This window comes from Carcharodon carcharias, assembly GCF_017639515.1.
Source record: "Carcharodon carcharias isolate sCarCar2 chromosome 36 unlocalized genomic scaffold, sCarCar2.pri SUPER_36_unloc_2, whole genome shotgun sequence".
Taxonomy (NCBI): domain Eukaryota; kingdom Metazoa; phylum Chordata; class Chondrichthyes; order Lamniformes; family Lamnidae; genus Carcharodon; species Carcharodon carcharias.
Window position 1 is genome coordinate 771,142 of NW_024470737.1, and position 18,034 is coordinate 789,175.

Sequence of the window (18,034 nt, forward strand, 5' to 3'; positions counted from 1 at the left end):
GTACTGAGAGAGCGCCGCACTGTCGGAGAGTCAGTACTGAGGGAGTGCCGCACTGTCGGAGGGTCAGTACTGAGAGAGTGCCGCACTGTTGGAGGGTCAGTACTGAGAGAGTGCCGCACTGTCAGAGGGTCAGTACGGAGGGAGTGCCGCACTGTCAGAGGGTCCGCGCTAAGGGAGAGCCGCACTGTCAGAGGGTCAGTACTGAGGGAGAGCCGCACTGTCGGAGGGTCAGTACTGAGGGAGTGCAGCACTGCCGGAGGGTCAGTACTGAGGGAGTGCTGCACTGTCAGAGAGTCAGTACTGAGGGAGTGCCGCACTGTCGGAGGGTCACTACTGAGGGCGTGCCACACTGTCGGAGGGTCAGTACTGAGGGAGCGCCGCACTGTTGGAGAGTCAGCGCTAAGGGAGAGCCGCACTGTCAGAGGGTCAGTACTGAGGGAGCGCTGCACTGTCAGAGAGTCAGTACTGGGGGAGAGCCGCACGGTCGGATGGTCAGTACTGAGGGAGTGCCGCACTGTCGGAGGGTCAGTACTGAGGGAGTGCAGCACTGTCAGAGGGTCAGTACTGAGGGAGCGCCGCACTGTCAGATGGTCAATACTAAGGGAGCGCCTCACTGTCGGAGGGTCAGTGCTGAGGGAGTGCCGCACTGTCGGAGGGTCAGTACTGAGGGAGTGCCGCACTGTCAGAGGGTCAGTACTGAGGGAGCGCCGCATTGTCGGAGGGTCAGTACTGAGGGAGCGCCGTACTGTCGGAGGGTCAGTACTGAGGGAGTCCCGCACTGTCGGAGGGTCAGTACTGAGGGAGTGCCGCACTGTCGGAGGGTCAGTACTGAGGGAGTGCCGCACTGTCGGAGGGTCAGTACTGAGGGAGCGCTGCACTGTCGGAGGGTCAGTACTGAGGGAGCGCCGCACTGTCAGAGGGTCAGTACTGAGGGAGCGCCGCACTGTCGGAGGGTCAGTACTGAGGGAGCGCCGCACTGTCGGAGGGTCAGTACTGAGGGAGTGCCGCACTGTCGGAGGGTCAGTACTGAGGGAGCGCCGCACTGTCACAGATGCCGTCAATCCGATGAGACATTAAACCGAGGGGGGCCCCGTCTGCCCTCTGGGGTGGATGTAAAAAATCCCACAGGTGCTATTGGAAGGAGAGTTGGGGGGGTGGGGTTGTGGTGTGTTCTCCCCCATGTCCTAAGGCCTAATATTGATCCCTGAACCAAGATCAACAAAAAAGCCGATGATCTGGGTCATTCTCACCTTGATGTTCTTCAGGTCAGACTGGTATCTTTCACCCTCCAGAAACTGCAGGTCACCCAAAACTCTGCTGTCCCCGTGTCTGATCTCACATCGAGTCCCCGTTCACCCAAGGCAGTGGGCCAGTGGCATTGTTGCTGGACTAGTCATACAGAGCCCCAGGGTAATGCTCTGGGGACCCGGGTTCAATTCGCACCATGGTGGAATTTGAATTCAATAAATATCTGGAAGCCTAGAGATGACCATGATACCATAAAAACCGCATCTGGGTCACGAATCCCCTTTAGGGAGGGAAATCTGCCCTCCTTACCCAGTCTGGCCTACACGTGACTCCACACCCACAGCCACGTGGCCGACTCTTAAACTGCCCCCCCTGAAATGGCCGAGCCAGACCCTCAGTTGTATCAAACTGCTTCAAAGTCTCAAAAAAGGAATGAAACCGGACGGACCACCCGGCATTGACCTGGGCACCAGAAACAACAACGGCAAACTCAGTCCTGTCAACCCTGCAAAGTCCTCCTCACTAACATCAGGGGGCTAGTACCAGAATTGGGAGATCTGTCTCACAGACTAGTCAAGCAACAGCCTGACATAGTCATCCTCACAGAATCATACCTTACAGATAATGTCCCAGACACCAGCATCACCATCCCTGGGTATGTCCTGTCCCACCAGCAGGACAGAGCCAGCAGAGGTGGTGACACAGGGGTATAGAGTCAGGAGGGGGTTGCCCTGGGAGTTCTCAACATCAACTCCGGACCCCATGAAGTCTCATGGCATCAGGTCAAACATGTGCCAGGAAACCTCCTGCTGATGACCACGTACCACCGTCCCTCAGCTGATAAATCCATGCTCCTCCATGTTGAACACCACTTGGAGGAAGCACTGAGGGTGGCAAGGGCACTGAATGTACTCCGGGTGGGTGACTTCAATGTCCATCACCAAGAGAGTCTCGGTAGCACCACTACTGACCGAGCTGGCCGAGTCCTAAAGGACATAGCTGCTAGACTGGGTCTGCAGCAGGTGGTGAGGGAACCAACAAGAGGGAAAAACACACTTAACCTCATCCTCACCAACCTGCCTGTCACAGATACATCTGTCCATGACAGTATCGGTAGGAGTGACCACTGCACAGTCATTGTGGAGACAAAGTCCCACCTTCACACTGAGGATACCCTCCATCGTGTTGTGTGACACTACCACCGTGCTAAATGGGATAGATTTTGAACAGATCTCGCAATTTAAGACTGGGTATCCATGAGGTGCTGTGGGCCATCAGCAGCAGCAGAATTGTACTCGAACACAATCTGTAACCTCATGGCCCAGCATATCCCCCACTCTACCATTACCATCAAACCAGGGGATCAACCCTGGTTCAATGAAGAGAGCAGGAGGGTATGTCAGGAGCAGATCCAGGCATACCTAAAAATGAGGTGTCAACCTGGTGAAGCTATAACACAGGACAACTTGTGTGTCAAACAGCATAAGCAGCAAGTGATAGACAGAGCTAAGCGATCCCACAACCAACAGATCAGATCTAAGCTCTGCAGTCCTGCCACATCCAGTTGTGAATGGTGGTGGACAATTAAACAACTCACTGGAGGAGGAGGCTCCACAAATATCCCCATCCTCAATGATGGAGGAGCCCAGCACATCAGTGTAAAAGATAAGGCTGAAGCATTTACTACAATCTTCAGCCAGTAGTGTCGAGTGGATGATCCATCTCAGCCTCCTCTGGAGGTCCCCAGCATCACAGATACCAGTCTCCAGCCAATTTGATTCACTCCACGTGATATCAAGAAACGGCTGAAGGCACTGGACACTGTAAAGACTATGGGCCCTGACAATATTCCAGCAATAGTACTGAAGACTTGTGCTCCAGAACTTGCTGCACCCCTAGCCAAGCTGTTCCAGTACAGCTACAACACTGACATCTACCCGGCTATGTGGAGAATTGCCCAGGTATGTCCTGTACACAAAACGCAGGACAAATCCAACCCGGCCAATTACCGCCCCATCAGTCTACTCTCCATCATCAGTAAAGTGCTGGAAGGGGTCATCAACAGTGCTATCAAGTGGCACTTGCTTAGCAATAACCTGCTCACTGATGCCCAGTTTGGGTTCTGCCAGGGCCACTCAGCTCCTGACCCCATTACAGCCTTGGTTCAAACATGGACAAAAGAGCTGAACTCCTGAGGTGAGGTGAGAGTGACTGCCCCTGACATCGAGGCAGCATTTGACCGAGTGTGGCATCAAGGAGCCCCAGCAAAACTGGAGTCAATGGGAATCAGGGGGGAAACTCTCCGCTGGTTGGGGTCATACCCAGCACAAAGGAAGATGGTTGTGGTTGTTGGAGGTCAGTCATCTCAGCTCCAGTACATCACTGCAGGAGTTCCTCAGGGTAGTGTCCTCGGCCCAACCATCTTCAGCTGCTTCATCAATGACCTTCCTTCCATCATAAGGTCAGAAGTGGGGATGTTCGCTGATGATTGCACAATGTTCAGCACCAGTCGCAACTCCTCAGATACTGAAGCAGTCCATGTCCAAATGCAGCAAGACCTGGACAATATCCAGGCTCAGGGCTGACAAGTGGCAAGTAAAATTCACACCACACAAATGTCAGGCAATGACCATCTCCAACAAGAGAGAATCCAACCATCGCCCCTTGACATTCAATGGCATTACATCACTGAATCCCCCACTATCAACATCCTGGGGGTTACCATTGACCAGAAACTGAACTGGACCAGCCATATAAATACTGTGGCTACAAGAGCAGGTCAGAGGCTGGGAATCCTGCAGTGAGTAACTCACCTCCTGACTCCCCAAAGCCTGTCCACCATCTACAAGGCACAAGTCAGGAGTGGGATGGGACACTCCCCACTTGCCTGGATGAGTGCAGCTCCCACAACACTCAAGAAGCTCGACACCATCCATGTCAAAGCAGCCCCGCTTGACTGGCACCACATCCACAAACATTCACTCCCTCCACCACCGATGCACAGTAGCAGCAGTGTGTGTACCATCTACAAGATGCACTGCAGCAACTCACCAAGGCTCCTTAGACAGCACCTTCCAAACCCACGACCACTACCATCTAGAAGGACAAGGGCAGCAGGCACATGGGGAACACCACCACCTGGAAGTTCCCCTCCGAGCCCCTCACCATCCTGACTTGGAAATATATCGGCCGTTCCTTCACTGTCGCTGGGTCCAAATCCTGGAACTCCCTCCCTAACAGCACGGTGGGTGTACCTACACCACAGGGACTGCAGCGGCTCAAGAAGCGGCTCACCTTCTCAAGGGGGCAATTCGGGATTGGCAGTAAATCTGAAACAAAAACAAAAATCAGATCTGAAGAAGATCAGACGGACTCGAAGCGTTAACTCTGTCTCTCTCTCTCACAGACAGTCAGACCTGCTGAGCTTTTCCAGCATTTTTGTTTTTGATTCAGATTTCCTGCATCCGCAGGGTTTCGGATTTATATTTTTGGCAATAAATGCTGGGCCCTTTCTCTGTAACCTCCTGCAGCCCCTACACCCCTCCCTATCTCTGTAACCTCCTCCAGCCCCTACACCCCTCCCTATCTCTCTAACCTCCTCCAGCCTCTACACCCCTCGCTATCTCTGTAACCTCCTCCAGCCCTTACACCCCTCCCTATCTCTGTAACCTCCTCCAGCCCCTACACCCCTCCCTATCTCTGTAACCTCCTCCAGACCCTACACCCCTCCATATCTCTGTAACCTCCTCCAGCCCCTACACCCCACCCTATCTCTGTAACCTCCTCCAGCCCCTACACCCCTCCCTATCTCTGTAACCTCCTCCAGCCCCTACACCCCTCCCTATCTCTCTAACCTCCTCCAGCCCCTACACCCCTCCCTATCTCTGTAACCTCCTCCAGCCCCTTCACCCCTCCCTATCTCTGTAACCTCCTCCAGACCCTACACCCCTCCATATCTCTGTAACCTCCTCCAGCCCCTACACCCCTCCCTATCTCTGTAACCTCCTCCAGCCCCTACACCCCTCCGTATCTCTGTAACCTCCTCCAGCCCCTACACCCCTCCCTATCTCTGTAACCTCCTCCAGCCCCTACAACCCTCCGAGATCTCTGCTCTCCTCCAATTCCGGCCTCTTGACCATCCCCTGATTCCCATCGCTCCACCATTGGAGGCCGGGCCTTCAGCTGCCTGGGGGGGGGCCCTGAGCTCTGGAATTCCCTCCCTCAACCTCTCTGTTGCTTTCTCTCTCTCTCTGTCTCCCTCTGTCTGTCTCGCTCTCTCCCCCTTCTTCTCACTCACTCACTCTCTTTCTGTCTGTCTCTCTCTCTCCCTCTCTCCCTCTGTTTCACTCTCTCACCATCTCCCCCTCTCTCTCTCTCTCTGTCTATCTCTCCCCCTCTCTCTCCTTCTCTCTCTTCCCTTAAGATGCTCCTTAAAACCGATCTCTGCGACCGAGCTTTCATTTGCCTGTCCCTAATAACTCCTTGTGTGTCTCAGGGTCAGCTGTTGTTGGGTAGTGCCTCAGAGGGACGTTATACAGCGAAATGCGCTATATAAATGCCAGTTGTTGTTGAATTGATGGGCCTGTTCTTTGTTGCCCAGCGCCCGATGCCCCGGTTATTGACACCCAGCGGACCTACGCCTACGACCAGATCTACCTCTGCTGGCGCCTGCCCAAGGACTCAGCGGCCGCCTGGCACTACGAGGTGGAGTTCCGGCAAGCTGACCACTCGGCCAAGGGCCCTCGGCGCTGGCAACGAATTGAGGAGGTGCGCGGCACTGGCACGGCTGTCGGGCACCTGGACATGGACCGGGTCTACGCCCTGCGGGTGCGCGGCTACAACAAGGCAGGATACGGAGAATACAGCGAGGAGATCTACCTCCGCAGCCCCCCCGCGCCAGGTAAGCCCTGTCCCCCCACCCCTACCCATGCCCGCACCATCAGTGAGGGGTAAAAATGCCTCTCTGGTCGTCATTCCCAGGCACGGTCTGAAGTATAACTGGCATCCATTTTTGGCAGCTCTTAATACTGACCGACAGAATTACATCTCTCGGTCATTTGACCTTCCACCCGCTGTCCACGCCCTGACACTCCCTCTACACTGTCCCCATCAAACACTCCCAGGACAGGTACAGCATGGGGTTAGATACAGAGTAAAGCTCCCTCTACACTGTCCCCATCAAACACTCCCAGGACAGGTACAGCACGGGGTTAGATACAGAGTAAAGCTCCCTCTACACTGTCCCCAACAAACACTCCCAGGACAGGTACAGCACCGGGTTAGATACAGAGTAAAGATCCCTCTACACTGTCCCCATCAAACACTCCCAGGACAGGTACAGCACAGGGTTAGATACAGAGTAAAGCTCCCCCTACACTGTCCCCATCAAACACTCCCAGGACAGGTAGAGGACGGCGTTATATACAGAGTAATGCTCCCTCTACACTGTCCCCATCAAACACTCCCAGGACAGGTACAGCACGGGGATAGATATAGATTAAAACTCCCTCTACACAATCCCCATCAAACACTCCCAGGACAGGTACAGCACGGGGTAAGATACAGAGTAAAGGTCCCTCTATGCAGTCCCGATCAAACACTCCCAGGACAGGTAAAGCACAGGGTTAGATACAGAGTAAAGCTCGCCCTACACTGTGCCCATCAAACGCTCCAAGGACAGGTACAGCACGGGGTTAGATACAGAGAAAAGCTCCTTATTCACTGTCCCCATCAAACACTCCCAGGGCAGGTATACCACGGGGTTAGATATAGAGTAAATCACCTTCAACACTGTCCCCATCAAACGCTCCCAGGACAGGTACAGCACAGGGTTAGATACAGAGTAAAGCTTCTTCTACACTGTCCCCATCAAACAATCCCAGGACAGGTACAGCACGGGGTTAGATACAGATTAAAGTTTCTTCTACTATGTCCACATCAAACACTCCCAGGGCAGGTACAGCACAGGGTTAGATACAGAGTAAAGCTTATTCTACAATATCCCCATCAAACACTCCCAAGACAGGTACAGCACAGGGTTAGATACAGAGTAAAGTTTCGTCTACACTGTCCCCATCAGCCAATCCCAGGACTGGTGCAGCACGGGGTTAGATTCAGAGTAAAGCTTCTTCAACACTGTCCACATCAAACAATCCCAGGACATGGACAGCACGGGGTGAGATACAGAGTCAAGCTCCCTCTACACTGTCCCCATCAAACACTCCCAGGACAGGTACAGCACGGGGTTAGATACAGAGTAAAGCTCCCTCTACACTGTCCCCATCAAACACTCCCAGGACAGGTACAGCACGGGGTTAGATACAGAGTAAAGCTTCTTCTACACTATCCCCACCAAACACTCCCAAGACAGGTAAAGCACACGTTAGATAGAGAGTAGAGCTCCCTCTACACTGACGATATCAAACACTCCCAGGACAGGGACAGCACGGGGTTAGATACAGATTAAAACACCCTCTACATTGTCCCCTTCAAACACTCCCAGACAGGTACAGCACGGGGTTAGATACAGAGTAAAGGTCCTTCTATGCAATCCCGATCAAACACTCCCAGGACAGGTACAGCACAGGGTTAGATACAGAGTAAAGCTCGCACTACACTGTCCCCATCAAACTCTCCCAGCACAGATATAGCATGGATTAGATACAGGGTAAAGCTCTCTCTTCTCCGTCCCCATCAAACAATCACAGGACAGGTACAGCACGGGGTTAGATACAGAGTAAAGCTCCCCCTACATTGTCCCCATCAAACACTCCCAGGACAGGTACAGCACGGGGTTAGATACAGAGTAAAGCTTCTTCTACACTGTCCCCATCAAACACTCCCAGGACAGGTACAGAACAGGGTTACATACAGAGTAAAGCTTCTTCTACACTGTCCCCATCAAACACTCCCAGGACAGGTACAGTATCGGGTTAGATACAGAGTAAAGCTTCCTCTATATTTTCGACATCAAACACTCACAGTGCCAGTACAGCATGGGGTTAGATACAGAGTAAATCTCCCTCTAGAGTGTCCCCATCAAACACTCCCAGGACAGGTACAGCAGGATGTTAGATACAGAGTAAAGCTCCCTCTACACTGTCCCCATCAAACACTCGCAGGACAGGTACAGCACGGGGTTACATACAGAGTAAAGCTCCCTCTACACTGTCCACATCAAACACTCCCAGGACAGGTACAGCACAGGGTTAGATACAGAGTAAAGCTTCTACTACACTGTCCCCATCAAACACCCCCAGGACAGGTGCAGCACGGGGTTAGATACAGAGTAAAGCTTCTTCTACACTGTCCCCATCAAACAATCGCAGGACAGGTACAGCACGGGGTTAGATACAGATTAAAGTTTCTTCTACTATGTCCACATCAAACACTCCCAGGGCAGGTACAGCACGGGGTTAGATACAGAGTAAAGGTAATTCGACAATATCCCCATCAAACACTCCCAGGACAGGTACAGCACGGGGTTAGATACAGAGTAAATCTCTCTCTATACTGTCCCCATCAAACACTCCCAGGACAGGTACAGCACGGGTTTAGATACAGAGTAAAGCTCCCTCTACACTGTCCCCATCAAACACTCCCAGGACAGGTACAGCACAGGGTTAGATACAGAGTAAAGCTTCTCCAACACTATCCCCTTCAAACACTCCCAAGACAGTTAGATAGAGAGTAGAGCTCCCTCTACACTGTCGACATCAAACACTCCCAGGACAGGGACAGCACGGGGTTAGATACAGAGTAAAGCTTCTTCTACACTATCCCCACCAAACACTCCCAAGACAGGTAAAGCACACGTTAGATAGAGAGTAGAGCTCCCTCTACACTGACGATATCAAACACTCCCAGGACAGGGACAGCACGGGGTTAGATACAGATTAAAACACCCTCTACATTGTCCCCATCAAACACTCCCAGACAGGTACAGCACGGGGTTAGATACAGAGTAAAGGTCCTTCTATGCAGTCCCGATCAAACACTCCCAGGACAGGTACAGCACAGGGTTAGATACAGAGTAAAGCTCGCACTACACTGTCCCCATCAAACTCTCCCAGCACAGATATAGCATGGATTAGATACAGGGTAAAGCTCTCTCTTCTCCGTCCCCATCAAACAATCACAGGACAGGTACAGCACGGGGTTAGATACAGAGTAAAGCTCCCTCTACACTGTCCCCATCAAACACTCCCAGGACAGGTACAGCACGGGGTTAGATACAGAGTAAAGCTCCCTCTACACTGTCCCCATCAAACACTCCCAGGACAGGTACAGCACGGGGTTAGATACAGAGTAAAGCTCCCTCTACACTGTCCCCATCAAACACTCCCTGGACAGGTAAAGCACGGGGTTAGATAGAGAGTAAAGCACCCTCTACACTGTCCCCATCAAACACTCCCAGGAAAGATACAGCACGTGGTTAGATACAGAGTAAAGCTCCCTCTACACTGTCCCCATCAAACACTCCCAGGACAGGTGCAGCATGGGGTTACATACAGAGTAAAGCTTCTTCTACACTGTCCACATCAAACACTCCCAGGACAGGTACAGGAAGGCGTTAGATACAGAGTAAAGCTCCCTCTACACTGTCGACATCAAACACTCCCAGGGCAGGTACAGCATGTGGTTAGATACAGAGTAAAGCTTCCTCTATATTTTCGACATCAAACACTCACAGTGCCAGTACAGCATGGGGTTAGATACAGAGTAAATCTCCCTCTAGAGTGTCCCCATCAAACACTTCCAGGACAGATATAGCATGGGGTGAGATACAGAGTAAAGTCCCTTCTACGCTGACCCCATCAAACACTCCCAGGACAGGTACAGCAGGATGTTAGATACAGAGTAAAGCTCCCTCTACACTGTCCCCATCAAACACTCGCAGGACAGGTACACCACGGGGTTAAATACAGAGTAAAGCTCCCTCTACACTGTCCACATCAAACACTCCCAGGACAGGTACAGCACAGGGTTAGATACAGAGTAAAGCTTCTACTACACTGTCCCCATCAAACACTCCCAGGACAGGTGCAGCACGGGGTTAGATACAGAGTAAAGCCCCCTCTACACTGTCCCCATCAAACACTCCCAGGACAGGTACAGCACGGGGTTAGATACAGATTAAAGTTTCTTCTACTATGTCCACATCAAACACTCCCAGGGCAGGTACAGCACAGGGTTAGATACAGAGTAAAGGTAATTCTACAATATCCCCATCAAACACTCCCAAGACAGGTACAGCACGGGGTTAGATACAGAGTAAAGCTCCCTCTACACTGTCCCCATCAAACACTCCCAGGACAGGTACAGCACGGGGTTAGATACAGAGTAAAGCTTCTTCTACACTATCCCCACCAAACACTCCCAAGACAGGTAAAGCACACGTTAGATAGAGAGTAGAGCTCCCTCTACACTGACGATATCAAACACTCCCAGGACAGGGACAGCACGGGGTTAGATACAGATTAAAACACCCTCTACATTGTCCCCATCAAACACTCCCAGACAGGTACAGCACGGGGTTAGATACAGAGTAAAGGTCCTTCTATGCAGTCCCGATCAAACACTCCCAGGACAGGTACAGCACAGGGTTAGATACAGAGTAAAGCTCGCACTACACTGTCCCCATCAAACTCTCCCAGCACAGATATAGCATGGATTAGATACAGGGTAAAGCTCTCTCTTCTCCGTCCCCATCAAACAATCACAGGACAGGTACAGCACGGGGTTAGATACAGAGTAAAGCTCCCTCTACACTGTCCCCATCAAACACTCCCTGGACAGGTAAAGCACGGGGTTAGATAGAGAGTAAAGCACCCTCTACACTGTCCCCATCAAACACTCCCAGGAAAGATACAGCACGTGGTTAGATACAGAGTAAAGCTCCCTCTACACTGTCCCCATCAAACACTCCCAGGACAGGTACAGCACGGGGTTAGATACAGAGTAAAGCTCCCTCTACACTGTCCCCATCAAACACTCCCAGCACAGGTGCAGCATGGGGTTACATACAGAGTAAAGCTTCTTCTACACTGTCCACATCAAACACTCCCAGGACAGGTAAAGCACGGCGTTAGATACAGAGTAAAGCTCCCTCTACACTGTCGACATCAAACACTCCCAGGGCAGGTACAGCATGTGGTTAGATACAGAGTAAAGCTTCCTCTATATTTTCGACATCAAACACTCACAGTGCCAGTACAGCATGGGGTTAGATACAGAGTAAATCTCCCTCTAGAGTGTCCCCATCAAACACTTCCAGGACAGATATAGCATGGGGTGAGATACAGAGTAAAGTCCCTTCTACGCTGACCCCATCAAACACTCCCAGGACAGGTACAGCAGGATGTTAGATACAGAGTAAAGCCCCCTCTACACTGTCCCCATCAAACACTCCCAGGACAGGTACAGCACGGGGTTAGGTACAGAGTAAAGCTCCCTCTACACTGTCCCCATCAAACACTCGCAGGACAGGTACAGCACGGGGTTAGATACAGAGTAAAGCTCCCTCTACACTGTCCCCATCAAACACTCCCAGGACAGGTACACCACGGGGTTAAATACAGAGTAAAGCTCCCTCTACACTGTCCACATCAAACACTCCCAGGACAGGTACAACACGGGGTTCGATACAGAGTAAAGCTCCCTCTACACTGTCCACATCAAACACTCCCAGGACAGGTACAGCACGTGGTTAGATACAGAGTACAGCTCCCACTTCACTGTCCCCATCAAACACTCCCAGGACAGGTACAGCACGGGGTTAGATACAGAGTAAAGCTCCCTCTACACTGTCCCTATCAAACACTCCCAGGACAGGTGCAGCACGGGGTTAGATACAGAGTAAAGCTCCCTCTACACTGTCCCCATCAAACACTCCCAGGACAGGTACAGCACGGGGTTAGATACAGAGTAAAGCTTCTACTACACTGTCCCCATCAAACACTCCCAGGACAGGTACAGCACGGGGTTAGATACAGATTAAAGTTTCTTCTACTATGTCCACATCAAACACTCCCAGGGCAGGTACAGCACAGGGTTAGATACAGAGTAAAGGTAATTCTACAATATCCCCATCAAACACTCCCAAGACAGGTACAGCACGGGGTTAGATACAGAGTAAATCTCTCTCTACACTGTCCACATCAAACACTCCCAGGACAGGTACAGCATGGGGTTAGATACAGAGTAAAGCTCCCCCTGCACTGCCCCCATCACACACTCCCAGGAAAGGTACAGCACAGGGTTAGATACAGAGTAAAGCTCCCTCTACACTGTCCCCATCAAACACTCCCAGGACAGGTACAGCTCGGGGTTAGGTACAGAGTAAAGCCCCCTCTACACTGTCCCCATCAAACACTCCCAGGACAGGTACAGCACGGGGTTAGATACAGAGTAAATCTCCCTCTACACTGTCCCCATCAAACACTCCCAGGACAGGTACAGCACAGGGTTAGATACAGAGTAAAGCTTCTCCAACACTATCCCCTTCAAACACTCCCAAGACAGTTAGATAGAGAGTAGAGCTCCCTCTACACTGTCGACATCAAACACTCCCAGGACAGGGACAGCACGGGGATAGATATAGATTAAAACTCCCTCTACACAATCCCCATCAAATACTCCCAGGACAGGTACAGCACGGGGTTAGATACAGAGTAAAGGTCCCTCTATGCAGTCCCGATCAAACACTCCCAGGACAGGTAAAGCACAGGGTTAGATACAGAGTAAAGCTCGCCCTACACTGTGCCCATCAAACACTCCCAGGACAGGTACAGCACGGGGTTAGATACAGAGTAAAGCTCCTTCTACACTGTGCCCATCAAACGCTCCAAGGACAGGTACAGCACGGGGTTAGATATAGAGTAAATCACCTTCAACACTGTCCCCATCAAACGCTCCCAGGACAGGTACAGCATGGGGATAGATACAGAGGAAAGCTCCCTCTACACTGTCAACATCAGACACTCCCAGGACAGGTATAGCACGGGGTTAGACACAGAGTAAAGCTTCCTCTATATTTTCGACATCAAACACTCACAGTGCCAGTACAGCATGGGGTTTTGCTACAGAGTAAATCTCCGTCTAGAGTGTCCCCATCAAACACTTCCAGGACAGATATAGCATGGGGTGAGATACAGAGTAAAGTTCTTTCTACGCTGACCCCATCAAACACTCCCAGGACAGGTACAGCACAGGGTTAAATACAGAGTAAATCTCCCTCTACACTGTCCCCATCAAACACTCCCAGAACAGATAAAGCACGGGGTTAGATACAGAGTAAAGCTCCCTCTACGCCGTCGCCATCAAACACTCCCAGAACAGGTACAGCACGGGGTTGGATACAGAGTAAAGCCCCCTCTACACTGTACCCATCAAACACTCCCTGGCCAGGTACATCACGGGGTTAGATACAGAGTAAAGCTCCCTCTACACTGTCCACATCAAACACTCCCAGGGCAGGTACAGCATGTGGTTAGATACAGAGGAAAGCTCCTTCTACACTGTCCCCAATAAACGCTCCCAGGACAGGTACAGCATCGGGTTAGATACAGAGTAAAGCTTCCTCTATATTTTCGACATCAAACACTCACAGTGCCAGTACAGCATGGGGTTAGATACAGAGTAAATCTCCCTCTAGAGTGTCCCCATCAAACACTTCCAGGACAGATATAGCATGGGGTGAGATACAGAGTAAAGTCCCTTCTACGCTGACCCCATCAAACACTCCCAGGACAGGTACAGCAGGATGTTAGATACAGAGTAAAGCTCCCTCTACACTGTCCACATCAAACACTCCCAGGACAGGTACAACACGGGGTTCGATACAGAGTAAATCTCCCTCTACACTGTCCCCATCAAACACTCCCAGGACAGGTACAGCACAGGGTTAGATACAGAGTAAAGCTTCTACTACACTGTCCCCATCAAACACTCCCAGGACAGGTGCAGCACGGGGTTAGATACAGAGTAAAGCTTCTTCTACACTGTCCCCATCAAACAATCGCAGGACAGGTACAGCACGGGGTTAGATACAGATTAAAGTTTCTTCTACTATGTCCACATCAAACACTCCCAGGGCAGGTACAGCACAGGGTTAGATACAGAGTAAAGGTAATTCTACAATATCCCCATCAAACACTCCCAAGACAGGTACAGCACGGGGTTAGATACAGAGTAAATCTCTCTCTACACTGTCCCCATCAAACACTCCCAGGACAGGTACAGCACGGGGTTAGATACAGAGTAAAGCTTCGTCTACACTGTCCCAATCAAACACTCCCAGGAAAGGTACAGCACAGGGTTAGATACAGAGTAAAGCTCCCGCTACACTGTCCCCATCAAACACTCCCAGGACAGGTACAGCATGGGGTTAGATACAGAGTCAAGCTCCCTCTACACTGTCCCCATCAAACACTCCCAGGACAGGTACAGCTCGGGGTTAGGTACAGAGTAAAGCCCCCTCTACACTGTCCCCATCAAACACTCCCAGGACAGGTACAGCACGGGGTTAGATACAGAGTAAAGCTCCCTCTACACTGTCCCCATCAAACACTCCCAGGACAGGTACAGCACGGGGTTAGATACAGAGTAAATCTCCCTCTACACTGTCCCCATCAAACACTCCCAGGACAGGTACAGCACAGGGTTAGATAAAGTGTAAATCTCCCTCTACACTGTCCCCATCAAACACTCCCAGGGCAGGTACAGCACAGGGTTAGATACAGAGTAAAGCTTCTCCAACACTATCCCCTTCAAACACTCCCAAGACAGATAGAGAGTAGAGCTCCCTCTACACTGTCGACATCAAACACTCCCAGGACAGGGACAGCACGGGGATAGATATAGATTAAAACTCCCTCTACACAATCCCCATCAAATACTCCCAGGACAGGTACAGCACGGGGTAAGATACAGAGTAAAGGTCCCTCTATGCAGTCCCGATCAAACACTCCCAGGACAGGTAAAGCACAGGGTTAGATACAGAGTAAAGGTAATTCTACAATATCCCCATCAAACACTCCCAAGACAGGTACAGCACGGGGTTAGATACAGAGTAAATCTCTCTCTACACTGTCCCCATCAAACACTCCCAGGACAGGTACAGCTCGGGGTTAGGTACAGAGTAAAGCCCCCTCTACACTGTCCCCATCAAACACTCCCAGGACAGGTACAGCACGGGGTTAGATACAGAGTAAAGCTCCCTCTACACTGTCCCCATCAAACACTCCCAGGACAGGTACAGCACGGGGTTAGATACAGAGTAAATCTCCCTCTACACTGTCCCCATCAAACACTCCCAGGACAGGTACAGCACAGGGTTAGATAAAGTGTAAATCTCCCTCTACACTGTCCCCATCAAACACTCCCAGGGCAGGTACAGCACAGGGTTAGATACAGAGTAAAGCTTCTCCAACACTATCCCCTTCAAACACTCCCAGGACAGGGACAGCACGGGGATAGATATAGATTAAAACTCCCTCTACACAATCCCCATCAAACACTCCCAGAACAGATAAAGCATGGGGTGAGATACAGAGTAAAGTTCTTTCTACGCTGACCCCATCAAACACTCCCAGGGCAGGTACAGGACGAGTTACATACAGAGCAAATCTCCCTCTACACTGGCCCCATCAAACACTCCCAGGACAGTTACAGCACAGTGTTAGATATAGAGTAAAGCTCCCTCTACACTGTCCCCATCAAACAATCCCAGGGCAGATACAGCCCAGGGTTAGATACAGAGTAAATGTCCCTCTACACTGTCCCTATCAGACAATCCCAGGACAGGTACAGCACGGGGTTAGATAAAGAGTAAAGCTCCCTCTACACTGTCCCCTTCAAACACTCCCAGGACAGGTACAGCACGGGATTAGATACAGAGTAAAGCTCCCTCTACACTGTCCCCATCAAAACACTCCCAGGGCAGGTAGAGCCCAGGGTTAGATACAGAGTAAAGCTCCCTCTACACTGTCCCCATGAAACACTCCCAGAACAGGTACAGCACAGGGTTAGATACAGATTAAATCTCCCTCTACACTGTCCCATCAAACTCTCCGAGCACAGATATAGCACTGGCTTAGATAAGGGGAAAACCCGCTCTTCTCCGTCCCCATCAAACAATCCCAGGACAGGTACAACACGGGGTTAAATACAGAGTAAAGCTCCCTCTACACCGTCCCCATCAAACACTCCCAGGACAGGTACAGCACGGGGTTTGATACAGAGTAATGCTCCCTCTACACCGTCCCCATCAAACACTCCCTGGACAGGTACAGCACTGGGTTAGATAAAGAGTAAATCTTCCTCTACACTGTCCCCATCAAAGTCTCCCAGGACAGGTACAGCACGGGGTTAGATACAGTGTAAAGCTCACTCTACACTGTCCCCATCAAACACTCCCAGGACAGGTACAGCACGGGGTTAGGTACAGAGTAAAGCCCCCTCTACACTGTCCCCATCAAACACTCCCAGGACAGGTACAGCACGGGGTTAGATACAGTGTAAAGCTCACTCTACACTGTCCCCATCAAACACTCCCAGGACAGGTACAGCACGGGGTTAGGTACAGAGTAAAGCCCCCTCTACACTGTCCCCTTCAAACACTCCCTGGACAGGTACAGCACTGGGTTAGATACAGAGTAATGCTCCCTCTACACAGTATCCATCAAACACTCCCAGGACAGGTACAGCACAGGGTAAGATACAGAGTAAAGCTCCCTCTACACTGTCCCCATCAAACACTCCCAAGATAGGTAAAGCACGGCGTTAGATACAGAGTAAAGCTCCCTCTATGCTCTCCCAATCAAACACTCCCAGGACAGGTAAAGCACGGCGTTAGATACAGAGTAAATGTCCCTCTACACTGTCCCCATCAAACAGTCCCAGGACATGTACAGCACGGCGTTAGATACAGAGTAAAGCTCCCTCTACACTGTCCCCATCAAACAGTCCCAGGGCAGGTACAGCCCAGGGTTAGATACAGAGAAAATGTCCCTCTACACTGTCCCTATCAGACACTCCCAGGACAGGTACAGCACGGGGTTAGATACAGAGTAAATCTCCCTCTACACTGTCCCCATCAAACACTCCCAGGACAGGTACAGCCCAGGGTTAGATACAGAGTAAATGTCCCTCTACACTGTCCCCATCAAACACACCCAGGACATGTGCAGCACTGGGTTAGACACAGAGTAAAGCTCCCTCTACACTTTCCCCATCAAACAATCCCAGGGCAGGTACAGCCCAGGGTTAGATACAGAGTAAATGGCCCTCTACACTGTCCCCATCAAACACTCCCAGAACAGGTACAGCACAGGGTTAGATACATATTAAATCTCCCTCTACACTGTCCCCATCAAATTCTCCCAGCACAGATATAGCATGGACTTAGATACAGGGCAAAGCTCGCTCTTCTCCGTCCCCATCAAACAATCCCAGGACAAGTACAGCCCGGGGTGCAATACAGAGTTATGTTCCCTCTACACTGTCCCCATCAAACACTCCCAGGACAGGTACAGCACGGGGTTTGATACGGAGTAAAGCATCCTCTACACCGTCCCCATCAAACACTCCCTGGACAGGTACAGCACTGGGTTAGATAAAGAGTAAATCTTCCTCTACACTGTCCCCATCAAACACTCCGAGGACAGGTACAGCACGGAGTTAGATACAGAGTAAGGCTCCCTCTACACAGTCCCCATCAAACACTTCCAGGACAGGTACAGCACGGGATTAGATACAGAGTAAAGCTCCCTCTACACTGTCCACA

General features: G+C 51.1%; 1 protein-coding gene across 1 annotated transcript in view; it reads left to right on the top strand.

The window, feature by feature from the left end:
- Positions 1 to 18,034, top strand: part of LOC121274413 (tripartite motif-containing protein 46-like) — a 113,214-nt gene that overhangs the window by 41,128 nt on the left and 54,052 nt on the right. The window contains exon 7 of the mRNA XM_041181723.1: positions 5,849 to 6,148. Within this exon, the coding sequence (XP_041037657.1) occupies positions 5,849 to 6,148 (300 nt within the window). The remainder of the gene's footprint in view (positions 1 to 5,848; positions 6,149 to 18,034) is intronic.